The sequence below is a fragment of the Myripristis murdjan genome, chromosome 7, assembly GCF_902150065.1.
Source record: "Myripristis murdjan chromosome 7, fMyrMur1.1, whole genome shotgun sequence".
Lineage (NCBI taxonomy): Eukaryota > Metazoa > Chordata > Actinopteri > Holocentriformes > Holocentridae > Myripristis > Myripristis murdjan.
Window position 1 is genome coordinate 34,290,693 of NC_043986.1, and position 19,345 is coordinate 34,310,037.

At 40.8% G+C, this 19,345-nt stretch overlaps 1 protein-coding gene across 1 annotated transcript; it reads left to right on the forward strand.

The window, feature by feature from the left end:
- The first annotated feature begins 6,658 nt into the window (after positions 1 to 6,658).
- pex10 (peroxisomal biogenesis factor 10) lies at positions 6,659 to 12,538 on the forward strand. The gene is made up of 6 exons (XM_030056761.1): positions 6,659 to 7,036; positions 8,714 to 8,794; positions 9,026 to 9,438; positions 10,468 to 10,640; positions 11,579 to 11,714; positions 12,089 to 12,538. Exons 1-6 carry the CDS (start codon positions 6,925 to 6,927, stop codon positions 12,155 to 12,157), a joined length of 984 nt encoding a protein of 327 aa, XP_029912621.1. The 5' UTR covers positions 6,659 to 6,924; the 3' UTR covers positions 12,158 to 12,538.
- The last annotated feature ends 6,807 nt before the right edge of the window (positions 12,539 to 19,345 follow it).

Sequence of the window (19,345 nt, forward strand, 5' to 3'; positions counted from 1 at the left end):
ATTTTACTTTCAGATATCACTATAAAAATTCACAAGTTGATTACACACACAAAGACAAGAAAAAAAGTCAATTACCAGTTTTTTGAATTATTCTGTTTACACATGCATATCACACATTATCTGATTTGATATGCGCTAATAAGGAATATGAGGAATAAATGCCAGAACAGATATTTAAACAGTAAATTAAAAGGTAAAACTATATATATAGTAACCTTTTAATTCACTGTTATATAGTAACCTTTTAATTCAAGGTTACTATATATATAGTAACCTTTTAATTCACTGTTTAAATGTCTCTTCTGGCATTTATTCCTTATATTCCTTATTAGCACATATCAAATCAGATAATGTGTGATATGCATGTGAAAACAGAATAATTCAAAGAACTTGTAATAGACTTTTTTTCTTGTCTTTGTGTGTGTAATCATCTTGTGAATTTTTATAGTGATATCTGAAAGTCAAATTTTGAACCCCTTTCCCCTGTGTGTTAAAAACAGTGTTTTTTGGTAATATGTGGTCATAAATAGGTGATTTTCAAAACTTTCCACCAATGGGATTTCTTGGGACTTTTTTCCCCTCACTCAGGACAAACTGAGGATACAAAATCAGTTGAGTTTGCTTCTCTTGCAATTTGTCCTAGGTTGACCCCAATTTTGGCCTAAAATTACTGGACTAAGGAGTAAGAGACAAATTTAGCTGTTTAGCTCCATAGAGCCCCATTCATTCTGCACTCGCCCGCGATCACCCCCAGTGGAATTACGGTGGAACTGCAACCAAGTTCGATACAACGGGGGTTCATGGAGAGTGGCAAGGCTCGTCGTAGACGGGCTCTGACATGGTTCTTGTGTGAAACTTGAAACCCGGGCTACATAAGCCTGTTTATTGCACCATTCACACACACACACACACACACACACACACACACCTGCCTGCTCACGCAGCAGATTTAATACGAAATCACAGAACTTGAAAACGTGACATTTCAAATGCTCCTTGGTTCACAGAAACATAAAATGCCAACTTTTTCCCTGGTGACTGGGCTGTTACATCACCTGCTGCCAGTTATTCTTATGTGTATATTGCATGTATAGTTTGTTATTAAAACAAAGAAAGGTTAAGAAATTCTGAGTGTTCAGATGCAAGGCTTTACTCAAACAGCAGCAACTTAACAGTCAAAAGCAAAGTTTTCTTACGGCTCATTTCCAAGTCAGATTTGGTTTTGGTCTGTGTGTGTTCGCACAGCCTGCACAGAGGAGCCGGGCAGGCCCATGACTTTGAAAAGGTCATGTAGCACTACAACCACATGCACAAGCTCAAATGTAGAAAGTCAGTTGGTGGAAAAAAAATGAATAAATCGCAACTCTGAAAGGTCAGGAAATATGTTCTGAAGTTATAGAGACACAGAGACAGGGGAGAGTTTAATGATATTCTCTCCATGACATATTTAAACAAAACACTCAACATCTCTGAGTGCAAATGTCATGATCAGACTTCCTGCCTCCTTCAGTCAGGCACGGCAGGTGATCAAGCACTTGACCAGTTGTTATTCCCTCTGCTCATGGTCTAGGCTGCTTTATTTTATTTAGCGTAATGAATGTTGGGCACACACACACACACACACACACACACACACACACACTGAGTCTGAATATCTTTGCTGACAGTTACTGTTACTGTCAGGAGGCAGTTGGTCCTTTGACAGTTCTCACAGACTCAAACACACACACACACAGCACACAGCACACACACACACACACACACACAGACTAAAAGCCTATTGACAGTATGATGCAAATTAATAACACAAAAGTTTGAAAAATGTTGGCTACCTAAATGAAACTGAGGAAGCAGCCTGCCTACTCTCAGTTGAATCTTGCTTGAGTTTGAAGGTGTGTAGCAGACCTTTTACAGCCTGAAATGCAATACATGTTGAGCAGTTAAAAAAAAATGAATTACATTTTAAAACGGATCAACAGTTGAACTATCTTCTTGTGCGGTCTAAGCTCTCTGTGCTGGTTCTCAGTTGGCTGGCAGGAGCCTGAAAGGTCCATGAAAAGTAGGACAGAGGAGTGGAGGAAAAGAAGCTCGCCATAATATTACTCGCCATCTATCTGTAGTACTCTAGAGAAAGTTGTTAGTTTGTCTTCCAAAATATGTGCATGTGTTCAATGAAGAAAAAGGAAAAAAAATAGCAAACACAAGCAACTGCACAGGCGCTGAAGACAAGTGATGTTAAACCTTCTTTACGTGGATTAAGGCAGTGTCCAGCACTCAGTAACAATGTAAGGAGGAAGAGCAGCACTACTGTCCATGTCTCAAGTCTCACAGGAAAATGAACGGGTGGTTGGAGACTCTGCGTCCCTGGAAGCAGCACGCTGTCGCATTACTGTTCGAAAAGCACCGATTAGGAGAATTAACAATTTTTAAGAATCTACAAATTAGGTTGGCTTCCTAATCCGGTTCATGATTTGTTTTTTTCCAATTTCTCCTATTGCATGTGAATGCACCATTTCTCTCTGTCGAATTTAAAAATGCAGAGACACCCACAGCCAGAGAGAGAAGTCTGAAGGAAAGATTGTTTTACAACTAAATCCAAATAACTTTTAAAACAAGGCACAAATGTTAGGTTTACCACCCGAAGGCTGGACAAAAAAAAAAAAAAGAGAGAGAGAGAAAAGGAAAAGGAAGCAAGTACTACAAGCACTACAAAGTCTAAAAAGTATGACAGGTTTTGGTAGTAATATAACATAAGTACGATGTGGTACACAGGTAAAGCCATGTAAAAACAGTGGTGTGATTCTAATTTTTTAATGAGTTACATGCAGTGCTGCATGTGTGCACAGTCCTATCAGCACCAAACAAAGCCCTGTTTGCTCTACAGGACGGCCTCAGAGAACGTCATATGGCACCAGGCCTATTCCCTGTCTTCACACAGTGTGTCTGGAAGGCAGGGCGTCTCTAGTGCTTGGACACCCAGACAGGCCACATTCTATTAGACTTTAATCAGGTTTATCATGCATCCACATGCTGGCAGGGTTCTGGGACATGCCACTCTGAAGTACCCTTTGAGTGTTCCCCCAAGAGAGGTACTGACCTTAATCATAATACTAGATGGTACACAGATGTTTTGTGATAACATGCAATTGAACAATAGCCTACATATCTGCTTAAAGGAATATTTCACCCATTTTTTTAAGTAGTGGTGCTCTCTTCCTCTCATTGTTACTGAATGCTGGATACTGGCTGGATGCTCCAGATGCTAACTGTTAGCCTCCTGCCATTGAGCTGGACTTCCCCCCCAGCTAACAGTCTGAAAAATAACAACCCTATCTATCTTGTATTACCTGTAATATCTGTGATTTTAGGTTTCATATATGTACAAGAAAAGCATTTGGTAGTTTCTGCTCTGTTTATGGGGGTATCTCTAAATAGTGGTTAATGAGGCAATGGTGCGATTTATATTTGTCTTTTCTTTACTGAATATCAAACTGTCATTTTGGTTGTTTTCTTGTCATTTTATTTAATAATGTGTGTAATTTTGTGCTTTTTATTTTATTATTCTTATTATTCTTATTATTTATTTTTCTTTTTCTTTTACACTTTTGAGTAATTTCTTGCTAATACACTCGTCACATGTTTTTGAAAGAAATCTAGACTGTTTGGTGAGGTCTCAAAGGGTTACGGATATCCCAAACAACCAACAGCTACTGTGAATATTTATTATGAGAAAAACTACGTAATACAAGTTAATTTTGTCATGATTATTGTTGTAATGCTATAATGCATACAATGGCGGTTGACTGATTACTTATTTATACTGACTGGTCGTCTATGGCAAACTCACACTATTGAATATCCTCAATTTCATCTATTTATTTCAGTGTTTATTTTATGAAGAAAATCCAATTGAGCAGAATTTGATTTTATTTTTTTATTTAATTTTTTTGTAATTTTGTGGTAATTTATGGTAATTTAATTTCTGTTTAATTTGCAAATGTGTAATGACAAATCAAATATATATTCATAATAAGTATAAATACTTGTTTGTTTGTTTTTTTAGTAATGTTTTACTCACTTTGTGTCAAGATTTTTTTCTCATTTATATATATCTATACTGTATTTATCTCTTTATCTTTCTGTCTCTATAGATGAAGAGATAGATTGATTGATATGGTATGTATGTATTTATTTTTTATATTTTATAACTTAGATATTTTTTAATTTAGATATGTTGAATACAGGCACAGCACATCACCTGTGTCAGCAGGTATTATCCACAGGTATCAGTGTTGTGCTGACACCATGCTGTGCTAATGTTTAGCAGGTAGTTGTCAGACCTCTGTGGCCAGCAGGTGGACAGGAACATTCTGTATACACACAGCCACTTAACTTGTGTCTTACCTTTCTGTATCCCAGAATCTGTGAAGTTTGGTCCAAGCAGCGAGCACTCCCCACACTATCCATGCTCAATCTGTAGCAACTTCCAAGTATCTTCAAACTTAAAAGGAGGTGGAGAAGGAAACCCCACCTCCTTGTCTCACAGTGCGAGCAAAGTTCAACTTCCTGGTCTGCCAGACGCTCACCTCCTTTAAGTTGTTTGCTCTGACTGTCCGAGGCTGGACAGCACCTGGGTACGGACGCTGGAAGCGGTGAATGACGGTGGAGGTACAAAGAGATGTGCACAGTAGCGGTTTTAGTACAGCTGGCAGGCTCAGGGAGCAGCACTGAGGAGACAAAGAAACTGGTTCTGCAACTTTTCAGGCTGGCTGCAGCTCCGTACCTGGGCTATGAATGAATGTACTTCACCCAGTTACAGAGGAGGAAAAGTGCCTTGTAGTAACTGACAAGGTAAAAGCAGCTGGATGTTTTCAAAATCTAATAAAATGTCTCTTTAAAATGAGTCCAAACAAATATTGTTATATAAACTGCTACATAATCAGGAACTGTATTGTGTTACACGGGCTGTCACCTCTTAAAATTATTTTCAAGTATCAGTCTAGTGTTGTTATTACAGTATTTATTACTTTATTTGACTTACAATTACATTGTCCAACAGCTATTACATCATGAGATGTTTGCAATCATTTTTATATCTTTTTTTTAAACCAATGATGCTGCTTTTTCTCTTGCAAAACTCATCTTGATCTCATTGATCCTCCTAGGAACAAAAGAAAATGACATCAACTTGAAAGGATGCATACTCTGGCTCTGAATTTAAGGGAGAGAATTTGCAAATTTAAATATGCATTCATCTGTAAACTCATGGGGAAAAAACAAGGACATGGAAAAGAAGGCCTGTAGCCTACCTTTTTATATTGACAACATATCAAAAATGCGGTAACATAAGGAAATCGTCCCAGTAAACGGTGAAGTGCAAAATAATATCAGGGGTATATGGCACAATGTAAGATTATAGAAGATGTTAAAAGAAGATATTGGAGAGGATGTTGGAGAAGGATTCAGTGTTTCTGCACCTTCAAATTATAAAGGATAGATAATGTTTTAATTGGCCTCTTGTACCTTTCTACAAGGTAATATTGAATTGTATTGAATTGTGTTTTTTCTCTCTGTTCTATATTTTTCTATATTATTTTTCCAGATCCTTTTATTGTGTGTTGTTAATTATTTATGTGACGCACCTTAGCTCCAAGTCAAATTCTTTGTTTGTGCAAACTTACTTGGCAATAAAGATCTTTTTGATTCTGATTTTGAAGTGCCAAAGAGGAGCTTAGTTTTTAATTTGCATTTATGGATGTAGATGTTAACTTTGTAAATCTTCCGTTTGCAATAAGGCATGAATCCTTCCCTTTGCCTTCATTTATTTATTTATCTATTTATTTAATAGAAGCAGTAGGTAGCTTAATTTTATTTTCCATTTTTATGTTTTTATAATACCTCCAACCAGGAGGCGGCGCTCTACAACTGCGTTAAGGTTGGTATCAACATTAATGTGGTCCAAAAACAACAACGCTTCCTGTGTTGTTTTGCCCCTGGATTTGCGTAAAGTTAACCAAAGAAACATACCGGAAATAAATGAATGTACCTTCAGAATTAATGCTCACAGTTTGTAACTTGTACATTTTGGCCAAAGCGTAGAATAAGCATTACCGTATTGATGCTCACAGCAAAAATTGTATGAAAAGACTCAGCCGTGGCGTTATTATGATGAATATGTAGCGAGACTCTGCTAAGTGTTAGTTCGTAGTAAAACAGCCTGTGTGTGTAGTCAGCCCTGTCACCCACATGGCAGGGGAACAGAATCACATAGAACTGAACAGGCACTGAGGCTGATATCCGTCAGGAAGTTTGGCCATCGAACAGATTCAAATGAGTCTTTATAATACAGCCGTCACCCTCAACATTTCGGCTATCTGATAGTAATTTGGTGATTGAGAACCTCCTCTATCAATATTTTCAGCAGTCGCGAAGCTATTAAATGGCATATCATTACATTTATAGTGTTGTGAATATGACATTTTGACAGTGATAGGTTACATATAAAAACACTAACTGTATTTTTTTACTATTTGTTTCATTTTTTACTATTTTTTTTTTTTTAAACTATTTGTTCTCCTTCCTCCTTAAAATTTTTTAACGTTCATTTCTCAAATTTGCAGTAAGAATGGCATTGTTACCAGGATGTTACAGGACTGCGACACCGGAAACAGCGCTACTCTATTTTGTTGTGCTTGACTTACTTATTTTGACAATTTTTTCTCGCACCTTTTCACGTTTTTGAGTTCTTTATTTAGCACAGAAACGATGTTGTGAAGCTCTGTCGACCTCTGTGAAATAGTTCTGGTAGTTGGACACCATTCCGTTTGAATTAGCATGCAGGTTCCGCTTGTCTGTAGCTAGCAGGTAACTTGGTTTAGCTAGCTAGCCAGGTCACGTTGATGTGGACTTGGGGCTTTGCTCAGCATGCCGCTCGTCCCTGCTAACCAGTCCCAGCTGATCCGGGCCACTCAGAAGGATGAACACTATCAAACCTTCCTGAGAAACAACGCCAACGAGGCTTTCCAGACATTTGCTGGTGAGTGTGCTCATTTGAGCCAACTCTATCTCAAATTCGGGTCGTTTTACTAGCTCAACCACCTGTTTAATGAAACTTGACACACACCTGGCGGCGCCACCATTCACGACGTGTTTCGGTGGAGGAGTAACACACCATGGATATAAAAGTTGAACATGTTCTGAGAAAAATAGCTTTGTGTATTAGATGCATACCGAATTCAAGACTGAATATTATCAATTCGTTAAAGGCTTTAACGACAGGTAACGCAACTTTTGCACCTTTGCCAGTAACCATAAGCAAAGCAACATTAAAGGGGCAATACGCGAATTTCCTTAAAAAATAAAATGAAATGAAATGAAATGAAATAACCACTTGTCTCAAGTAAGGTTATTCATCTCGTACGACAGCAGTCGATGTGATATTACTCCTGCAAGTCAGGACTGTTACCTGCCGGCGTGGCTGCTCCATATGGAAGACATGGATTATTGAACACACCCATCTCATACCTCCATATTTATGTCAAGCATCTCAGTAGCAATACCATGATGCCTTTAATGCTCAGGTTTTATTTTTCTCACAGTATAGAGGTGTTCATTCAATTTTATGTCAATAATTGTCATACTTAGTGGTGCTGTTGTACTGGACTGCATTTTATTGAGAGGCGTTTCTAATATTCTGTCCCACTCATGCATATAAATAGGGTGGACAAAAAATGAGAAACACGTCTAAACACAATAAGACTACTGCAAACTACAACTTCATTAATAAACATAGAATTAAATTGACACATTCTCCACATTGTCAGCAAAAACTGAACATGAAAAACTTTGTTAAAAGGTAGAATTTATGGCAGAGCTGTTGTAATGAAATGCATTAGATTGTACAGGTGGACTCGATAAAGTGGCCACTCAGGGTAGGTTCACGATTACATTTTTTATTGAACTTACCATAGCATAGGCTAATTGTTTTAGAAATTATGTATGACTGATATTTTTTACATTAACATAAAAAAATCCAATGTACCCTCTGCAGTACAAATTTACCTCTACGGGTGCACACACCCCCATTTGAGAACCACTGGACTATTGTACTACTCATGTTTCTTAATTGTGACACCACTGTGCATATTTAAAGGTAGTTATGACTGCAGTGATTTCAGTTAAGGAAAACTAATGACAGGTAACCAGCAAAATGATTCAGACAAGTTTTATTGTACTAGAAGGTTTGTTGTAACACTGTGTATGAATTATTTTTCTTCCAAAACTATGACATTAGCATCAATAGAGAGAGAAAACACAGTGGCCAGTGTGTTTCCTTCTCTTTCAGCCCCTTGCCCAGATACCAACCAAATAGTGCTTATTGCCAAGATAATGGCAATAGCAAAAATTGTAATGATAAGCTGCCCACATCCCAGACACAACACCACAGCCATGAAAACTGAGCCCCTAGTCTTTCTGAAAAAAGCTTGGGAAGGAGTGCATTGCAGCTGACCTATCAGTAATGTTGCTTTGCAGATGGTCATGACATTTTACCTAGCATGCAGCATGGTAGCTGTTGGCAAATCATAGCTACTGTTGATATGCATGAGAGCAAAAAGCACTGATTTTAAATAGAATGGGAATCCAGTTTTCCCATGGTTAGTTCCTTTTGCTATCCATAAGATAAAAAATTAATTGCACCTTTTCCACCCTGTAGGATCCAAGAGATGGCTGGATTGGAGGAAAGAGATAGAACTGGTGTCAGACCTTGCATATTATGGTTTGACTACATTCTCAGGTAGGCTATACCGTACCTTTCATGCAGACCAAGAGATATTTTAATTTACTTTGGAAAAAATTCCTTGTGGTCTTCATAAGCAGGCTGCTTATTGTCCTGTCACATTATGAACATGAAATTTGACCCCCATTTTATTAAATGCCTTAAATATTGCACCAAGTGTGTTTGATTACTGTTCTTACTATCAACCCCTGTGTGTAGCGTTTTCATGTGTACCATTGTATTCCGCAGGCTACCAAACCCTGGGTGAGGAATATGTCAACATTGTCCAAGTGGACCCCAGTAAACGTCGCATACCCTCCCGGGCCAGAAGAGGCCTCCTTGTGTTCTGTCACACCTTTGTACCTTACATCTTGGACAAGGTCCTGGTGTGCCTGGAGAACGAGCTGGAAGGCCAAGGGGAGAACCAGGGTGGAAGCAGTCGGCGGGAAGTAGCATCCAGTCCGTGGAGTCTAGGATTTTGGCTGAGGAGCTGCATCTCGAGGGTAGTGGGGTTGCTGTCAGAGCACCAGAGGAGAGCATGCCAGCCAGCAGTGTTTGCCCTCCAGCAGGGCCTGACCCTCCTCCGTCGAGTCCACGTAGCTCTGTTCTATATGAATGGGGCTTTCTACCACCTGTCCAAGAGGTCGGCTGGTGTTAGCTATGTACGTGGTCTTATGTTACATTGAAAATGTGTGTTTTTTCACATATCATAAACAGTCCCAGTGGAGACCAGATAGTTCCAGTTAGCTGTCTTGAGTTTAAGGGAATCAAAACATCAGACCAAAGAAAAAAAAGCCACAGCTTCCTTTAAGGAGGCATTCTCAAACATTCTGTTGTCATGAATTGTCATAAAGACCCACATTAGGACCACAGACCTCCATTTGATAGAAGTCCCATGGAGACACATGGGTCTTTTTGACCAACAAGGAACTGGTTCCATTCGGGTTCACAAACCTAATTACAATAGTGAGACCTGAAGTGGGAACCGTGATGACACAAGAGTGGGCGTGCATAGTTCAAAGACTGAGATGACTGAGAAGCTGAATTGAGCATGGAGTGGTGTTTAGATACAACAGCTTTAAATTTGAACACCACCTGAATTTCAGGAAATGAATAAAGGGGGTAGTAGAACAAGACATTTTAGTGAAGGCTGGGTTTACTAGAACCCAATACCAAATTATCAGAAGGTTAAAAAAAAAAAAAAAAGGCGCTGGGGTTCGGTAATATGGGTGAGTATTATGAACTCCTCAACAGTATCCTGCAGTGCTGAATTCAGCCGCAGCAGGAATCAGTGGCCAGCAACCTGTTGGCACCTCTGTCACAGTGGTTCTGCTCCAATCCAGTGCACATGTGGGCTTGTCCAATAGTTAGCACCTTGGTTACAAAAATCCCAAACAGAACTGGTTCAAGAGCCACAAATGTTTTGGTCAAAAAAAAAAAAAAAAAAATGTGGAAAATTTTTAGCGTTTGACTTAATATTGAAAAACTGCTTTGACAGGACGAGGGAAATGACAGTTGTGAGAATGTAATTTGAATAGGCATTCATGTACTTTGCATTTCTATTGAGTTAAGTCATAGTAAAATGAATTAGTTTTGCTGGAGAAATCTGGAACTCCTGACCCCTAAACCACCGTCTGAATTCTACCACTGCAGTGCACTGGAAGCTAACTGCCACTGTTGTCTTTCTCTAGCTGCAAGTATTAGGAGTGAATGGTGATGACCAGGCCATCAGAACCAGCTACAGGCTGCTAGGAGTTGTATCGCTCCTCCAGCTGGCCCTCACTGTGGCTCTGCAGGTTAACAACTTCAGACAGAAACAGAGAGCCAGGCAAGAGTGGAAACTCTACAGAAACCTCACCTCCAGGTACAGTATCAGGCCAGACTGAAAGAGGCAGCCGGCACTTTGGGTATTCTGCAGGAGTGTTTGTCCCAGGATTGCATTTGTTTTGGACAACATACAAAATTTAGAGCTGTAGCGTGTAAGGCTATTCATAGGGTATATTTGGTGCATCATCATCAAAGTGATAAAAGTGGGCATGGGATCATCTGTTTCTCTCATGAAAAGTAGATTACAGAGCAAAATTTATTGAGGTTATTTTTTTGCATGTTAGTTTTGCATCTTCTCAAGGAGAAACATCATTGCTCAGTTATCAGACCCTGGCTTAAGGGTCTGAAATTACTGCTTGTTAAGCATCAAATGCCAGTAAAACTGGTTTTGTCTGATTGACCACTAAATTTCTGAGACAGTATCATATGATCGCCATTATTACATGAACCCCTTGTGTTTTCCTGTTTGCTGGAAACCATATTTTCTCTATGACCTTGAGCCAATCAAACAAAAGCAAAACTGGCACTTGGAGCCTGCAACATTGACTCTACACAGTAGTAGCATCTGACAGTAGTAGCATCAGATCAGGTTTTTTTTCGGTCTGGATGATGGTTAACTAAAATAACATTAGTTCAAAAACTTAATTTTATTCCTGTGTGACATCACAACAGATGTGACACCAGCAACAAAAATTTACAGACCAATAAATAAATAAAATTCATTTTACAGTGAATGAGCAATTTTTAAAGTAACTCTTGTCTCTTTAGTATTACTTTAAGGTACATGTTGTTTTTTTGCCACGCCTTGGCAAGTGAAAAGTTGATTTGAGACACTAGTTATATGTGTCAGAAACAATCAAGAGCACTTGAAGAACATTGGACTGTTTTGATGAAGGCATTGTTATAAATGCACCTAGATGAAAATACATTGTTCAGCTTGTAATCATGATCAGCTGCTTGCCTTGTGATGTTCAGGTCCCAGCATGTAGACAGTGAATGTCCCAGGGCCGGTCGATGTATCCTTTGCTTGGAGGAGAGGCGGCACTCCACCTGCACCCCTTGTGGCCACCTCTTCTGCTGGGAGTGCATCACTGAGTGGTGCAACACCAAGGTGAGGCTGTAGCTGGCAAAGTGTATAGATCAAGTTCTGCCTTGATGTCACTCAAAATTGTGTCACTGATGAGACTACTGACTTCATTATCATTCAACCAGTACACAAGTGATCATTTTGACTTGAAGGACAATATTGGTGTCTTTTAAAGCCAATGTACTGCTGTCTACATCTAGTTTATACAGCGCAATGATTTTTCAATACATGGCATTTCTAATTGGGTCAGGGCAAAAATCACCTTCAACAAATTACTCCATGTCTCTACCCACTGTTGGCAACTGGTATATGTCAGTGACAATGGATTTCGGCTGCACTGTACTTAATTAGAGTAAACATAACATTGACATGTCCATTATGTACTTTGCTTATTTCAGACAGAGTGCCCCTTGTGCCGTGAGAAGTTCCAGCCTCACAGACTTGTGTACCTGAGGAACTACAACTAGGCCGACAAAACCAAATACCACAGATGTGACATAATTCAAAATGCAAAGTTTTCTTGGAGTGTAGTAGATTTTAGTACTGTGAAGGCAAGTCACCACTCACAAACCTAATTTTGCAGCAGTTACACAAAACTTTGTGCCAGTAACTGGGCCAACATTATTACAGAAATAATACAAGAGGGAAGTATTGAAATACTGCTTCCTGAAATAAACCATGGGCACAAAAAACACTTTCCTATTTTAATTACATTGATTAAGGAAAGGGTTTTTTTTTATTATTTAAAATGGAATATTGGATTGTATCAGTCTGCTTATGTAAAATACTGTTAACACCTACTGTAAATATAGAAGACTGCAGTAAAATACAGAAAATACCCAACAGTCTGTGTTTTTCTGTTTCTTGATTTATTGAAATATTCATGATTTACAACAGTTAGATTTTTAATGCAATATCTCAGTTTTGTGTATGAAATACTGTGAACATATAACCTGACAGAGAAATGGGCGGATGAGTCAGCATCATCGCGAAGGTGATGATTACAGTGAGAAGCTTTTCTGACCTCCCATTCTAAATCCATAGGCATTAATATGGAGCTGCTCCCCCTTTGCAGCTAGAACAGCTGCCCCAAACTGTTCCCACAAAGTTGGAAGCAGAAAATTGTCCAAAATGTCTTGGTGAGCTGAAGCATTAAGATTTCCCTTGACTGGAACTGAGGGGCCAAGGCCGAGCCCAGAAAAACAAGCCCATAGCGTTATTCCTCCTCCAGCAAACTGCACAGCTGGCACAGTGCAGTGAGCCAGGGAACGTTCTCCTGGCATTTGCCAAACCCAGACTCGTCCATCAGACCGCTACATAGAGAAGCGTGATTGGTCACTCTACAGAACACGTTTCCACCGCTCCAGAGTCCAGTGGTAGCTTTACACCACTCCATCTGATGTTTCGCAACATAAAGCTTGCATGCAGCTGCTTGGCCATGAAAACTCATGCCATGAAGCTCCTGGCACACTGTTTCTGTGCTGATGTTGATGCCAGAGGAGGTTTGGAGCTCTGCAATTACTGAGTCAGCAGAGCATTGGCCACTTTTATGCACTATGCGCCTCAGCGCTCAGCGACCCTGCTTTGTAACTATGTAGTGCTGCCACCTGGTGGCTGAGTTGCTGTGGTTCCTAAATGCTTCCGCTTTGCAATAATACCACTTACAGTAAATGGTGGAATATCTAGGAAGGAAGAAATTTCACAAACTTGTTGAAACGGTGGCATCCTATTACATCACTATTACAGCAGCACGCTGGAATTCAGTGAGCTCTTTAGAACGAGCCATTCTGTCACAAATGTTTGTGAAGGCAGACTGCATGACTCGGTGCTTGATTTTATACCCCTGTGGCAATGGGACTGAATGAAACATCTGAACTCGGTGATTAAGAGGTGTGGCCCAGTACTTTTGTCCATATAGTGTAGTTCATTCACTGTCAGGAATTGGTGTTCCACTTCATCCTCATTGCTTGCCCTCATAGCCCTTTGAAACCTGAGCAAATTCAGTTGGTTTCTTTCATAAATATAGGGGGAAAAGGCAATGAGCAAATTAGCAATAACCTGATAAGAAAAACATGAAAATGACCACTGTTCATACCAACACTGGTGGCTTCCATCATCACAGATTAAGGTGTGGAGCAAAAAAATCACAGTTGCAATGAAATGAAAAACTTAAAATCTATATGAAAAACTATTTCATATCAAAATCACATTACAGCTTTTTGGAAAACGGTGTTTCTTCAGCGCTGATGTCATGACAAACTAGTAGGTGGGGAAAAAAGTTGAATAAAAAATGGCATTTTTGAAATATTGACTGTATAAACAAAAAAATCAGTGCTTAGAGTTATTTTCTTTCCTTATTTTTCTTTCCTTTCTGTCTCAGTTGCAGCGGTGGCTGGCACTGGAGGGGTAGATCCAGATTATTTTCAAATGGTGGGGCACAGTGGGGAACAACAGTTAAATTGGGGGGAGACAACAGAGATGAAGGTTTCCTCCAACCTCTGTTCAGTTTTTAAGGCAAGCTCAGACCAAAGATTATCGATGAGACAAAACCATTTCAGGGAGCATTGCAGGGAGAAGTTGCAGTGGTGGGACCCGGCCCATCTCAGCTGGACTCAAGCCGGCTGGCGGTATCACATTTTGCACAAGCCCCCTGGGTATTGTGCTGAAGCACCCATGGACGGCTCCAGATCCTTGATTCTCTCGTTTTTTTATGTTTTCACCGTCTTTGATACTATAAATGCAAATGTAGCAAGTACATCACCACCACTATCCTCATTCATATTTTAAGAGACGACAAATGATATTCATCCACAAAAAACGCCTGAAAAGTACACAAGTATACAGTGTCGTTGCTATGGAAATGAAACAGCGTCTCACCTAGTCTCATCAGTGTAAACTGGCATGTTTTACAATGTTGCAGACTACATTCTTTTGCAAACAGTGGCAAGTTTCAACTTGTCTCATCCTGAATCTTTGGTCTGAACTGACCTTTAGACAACTAGTGGAAACAATCAGTCCTGCTTTTCTTAAATTGCTCAGTCACAGTGGTTTTCTGTCTTCATGGAGTTTTTGTTGGCTACATTAACTCTTTCACCTTGTAGGGAAGGTGAGTATGACCTTTTCATTTTGCACTGTCAAACTGAAATCCTGATGGACATGTCCTCTTGTTTATGATATTTTCATCAACTTCTGGCTTTACTGTGCAATTAGTATGCTCAACACAGCAGCCTCGGTCAGATTAAGTGCTATGCATTGTGTAAGAATAACAAATAAATACAGCATTGTCCATTTTCACATTTGCAATATTTATTATTACTATTATCTTTAATAATGATTATCCATACTCTCAACTCTGTGGCTGATATGGAGGGGACACCCTAAACTACCCTAAACTCTAATTCTACAATAAACACATCACAGATGAACCGTTACTGCTGTAGTTTTGTCATGAAGTGAACACTTCCTTGTTTGACTGCGTACAACAGATGTGCATGTGAACAGGCGGTTCTGGGGAGGGGCCAGCAGGGGCCAGTGCCCCCGTAACACTGAGTCTGGACCCCGCTGTGGCCCCCCCTCCGAACAAAGATTATACATTGTGATGCGGCTTTCACATAGCGTGCGGTTTGGGCCGCGCTCTGCGCTGGGTACAGCGCACATAGATCTATGACGGCGCAGACTTGCGCAGAGCAGCGTGCACACGCGGGCCATTTCTTCTTGTGGTTGTTGGCTCTGTACAGGACACTTTAGAGATGCTGTGTCAAACATAGGGGCGTCAGGGGGACGGTGCTGTTATTTCCTATTACTGACAAAGAAATGAGACAAATGAACTGGAGGGAAAACTGGTTCACTGCAGCCACAAAGAATAGAAGATATGTTACTTTTTTTAAAGTTAAATTTTTTTTTATTTATACATTAATTCTTTTTTTTTTTTTTTTTTTGTTATCGTTGGACAACAGGTACAGTAGCCCTAAATGGATCTTGAATTGGAGCATTTTAAATTAAAAGCTGAAACTGAAAAAACAAAATTGGAAAGGACAAGACACACAAGACACACACACACACACACACACACACACACACACACACACACACACACACACACCCCAGGTCCCGTCCCCGTATCAAGGAGCAGGCGCAGGCGGTATGGTATTAACGGCAACGACCGCAGTCTTCATGTCGGTGACCCTGACCAGAAGCCACGGAGCAGTTCTTGGCACATCATGGTGCGCATCTGGACAACAGCACGGTCCTTGCGACCAGATGTTCAGCAGGCCAATGGACCGTCTCCATGACAACCGTGATGCAGGCATTGGCTCCTCCTAGCAGAAGAGAGCGCCTGCATCCGTCAGCATCACCAGTCTGTGGACCCTCATAGTCCAGTAATTTTAGGCCAAAATTGGGGACAACCTAGGACAAATTGCAAGAGTTTTTTTCTCTTGCAATTTGTCCTAGGTTTTTTCCTAAAATGACTGGACTAATAGTCTCTGCGCAGGCTGCACCGACCACCGGAGACCGGCCTGAGGGGCGCACCTGCTGTGCAGCTAGCAGAGCCAGCTGGAGAGCCCGCCTGGGAAAGGCGAGACTCGCTTGGTCTTTGCTCAGTCTGAGAGCAGATCCAGCAGATGTGGACACCCCCCCGCTGAACTTGGAGAGCGGACACACACTGCCGAGCGGCCAGCCCTATACAGGCAGCCTAACCTGGTCTCAGACCAGCCGAAGACCAACTCCAGCATGTGCGACACACACCTGCTGCCGAGCCGGCTTTTTATGGCCTCTGCTGCTCCGGCCAGTGACGTCACCAGTCAACCAGATGATGACGACGCACGCGCAGCATAGACAACACCTGGGACAGTGCTCAGTACTTTACAGTCACCTGCACAGATACTTGTTTGTGACGGACGGCATGACGTCACAATGGTTACAGCTCTACATTCTGCATTGTTGATTGTTTTTTGTTTGTGTCCACGGACACTGAGTATGCAGGTAACACATCCGCTCAGTTAAAACAGGCTGTGGGGCTAGAGTTTGAAATTTGGTCTCAGCCTCAGTTGATGCTGAAATGACGATGAAATAGTCTGTGTGCGATTAAGATGAACATTGTTATGAGGTGATCCAGAATCAAATTGGAGACAAACAACTGTAACTGTAGAGTGTATGGACCTTTTGTTTTGCCACTTGTGCTCCTTGCTTGAGTTTGTAATGTTTCCAATGATGTGCAGTGTGTTTCCTGTCATTGTGTGTGTTGTTGTTGAGCCTTGCTTTGTTCTAGCACCTCCAGCAGGCCAAAATGTTGTAGCAGCTGTAGTGGTGGTTGAAATTTTCTCTTGGTGTGTTTTAATCAGGCGGTAACAGGAACCAAGTTCCATAATCCGAATGCAGCTCTGTTTACACAAAGGCGTTCATCATGAAAGGCACGCATGCACGGCGTGCACGTATGTGGCGCTGGTTGCTACGCGACTGAAACAGACGCTAGGAAGTAGTTTTCCGTTCTGGCGCAATTTTTCTCTGGTGGACAGCACAGCAGCTTCGGATGCACCGTGTAAAGAGGCAAATACATTTTTTAATTTATGAATTAGCTGAACTAATGCTTCTTAATAAATTATGTTACATGAACGAAGGCTGTATTTTTTTTCTCATTTCTTGTGATTTCACCTGTTACCTGTTGTGTGTGTGACTTCACATGGAATTTTATAATAAATGTATGACTATACTGCATTGTCTTTGCAAGAGTAGTGCATATCTAATGATGTCAATCATCTAGATTTCTAAAAATAAACGCAGACCAGTGCGCTCTTGCGCTCCGTGATCACATCCACAATGAATGGCTGAGCCAGCCGCGGTCTGTGCCGTGCGCGTGCTCTGTGAAGCCGCTTCAGAGCGTTGCACCGCTGGAAACGGCGCTCAGTTTTGTTGATCTACGGTGAAAACAGCGAGCTCGAAAAGTCAACCACCTGATGAGAGGCAGTCAGAAGCAAGAAGCGACTACCATGAACAATATTTTATTGTTACAAGGCAACAATAAGCTTTTAGAGTGTAAATATGATGATGATTTATTGATGAAGATGAGATGAAGACAGTGGTGTAATGAAGATGTGATGATGATGTTGATGAAAGTGCCTGATAAAGGTTTTAGAAGCAGGACTTTGTACTAAGTGAGGAGTTTGTCTGTACTAAGGTTACACTGAAAAATAGGATGTCTCCACTGTTTCTGTCTCTTATACTTGTGTCTCAAATATGATATTTTGAACCATTCAATTTGGTTACAATGGGTAATCACTAGTTTTATGGGGGAAAAAATCAGATATAATTTTGAGTCTTTGTCTTTTTTGCCCCGGGTTGAATGTGACCCTCTGACAAAACCCCTGGCCCCAGCCAGGCCCCTTCACCTGAGGGCCGCAGAGAACGTTGATATTTTTAAAAATAGGCTCAAGACCCACCTCTTTAATTTGGTTTTTAACCCATGCTCTTAATATGCTCCTTCTTTTAACCTGACTTTTATTTATTTAATGCTTTTTTTATACCCTATACCTTTTGTTTTGGCTCTTACCTAAATGTTCTTATATGTTTATACATGCTTATTTTAGCTTTTATTGATGTTCTTATATATTTTTACTTTATATGTTTTTATTTCTCTATATACTTTTTTATATTCTTATTTTATATGTTTTCATACTTTTATCCCATATATCCAGTGTTTCCTCAGTGGGGGCCCTCTGCGCTGGGGGCTGTTCTCGGCTGGGGCTGGGATGTCTCTTCTCGTGGGGCACACCGGCTGGGGTGGGTGGGGGCTCTGTGGCTCTGTGGCGGTGCCCCGCTGCAGTGCCGTGGGTCCTCTGCCTACATGTAGTTTGGTGGGCCCCTGAGCTGTGGCGTCCTGGCCTGGGCCGTGGGTAGCCCCCAGCGCAGATGGCAGCGCTTCCTGACCTGGTTTCTCTGTACTCAGCCAAACAAACATTATATGTGTGTGTGTGTGTGTGTGTGTGTGTGTGTGTGTGTGTGTGTGTGTGTGTGTGTGTGTGTACATGTGTGTGTGTCTGTGTGTGTGCGAGTGTGTGCGCGTGTGTGTGTGTGTGTGTATCTATGTGTGTATATAAGAGAGAATCGTGGGGTGGGGGTTTAGAGGTTGGGGTGGGGAGGGGGGCGGGGGGTGTTTTTAACATGTAAAGCACTTTATGCTACATGTCATGTATGAAAAGTGCTCTACAAATAAAGATTGATTGATTGATTGATTCAGTAAAATTGCTCTAGAACCGCCACTGGCAGAATAAAACATGCCACTCGATTAGCTGAGACCCTGTCTGTTTGTCATGATTGTGCTGTTGCAGTATCCAGCACTCAGTAAAGATGAGAGGAAGGTGGACAACATTACTGTCTACAAGTAAGCTAGGGGATAAGTGAAATAAAATCAAATTTTTCGAATGGGCGAACTATCCCTTTAATTTGTGTAGCTTGCATCAAAGCATTTAATCAGGCTTTATACACGTGCACACCCACTCCATGTGACTAAAAGAAGAAATTCCCCTTATGGGTTAAAGACTGAAGTCCAACTGCACACTTCCTCATACAAGTGCACTTGCTGTCTGAATGTTGTTACTGATAACACTGGCACAAGAGCTGTGAAAGAGGAAGAGAGAGTTACACACTGAGAAAAAGTG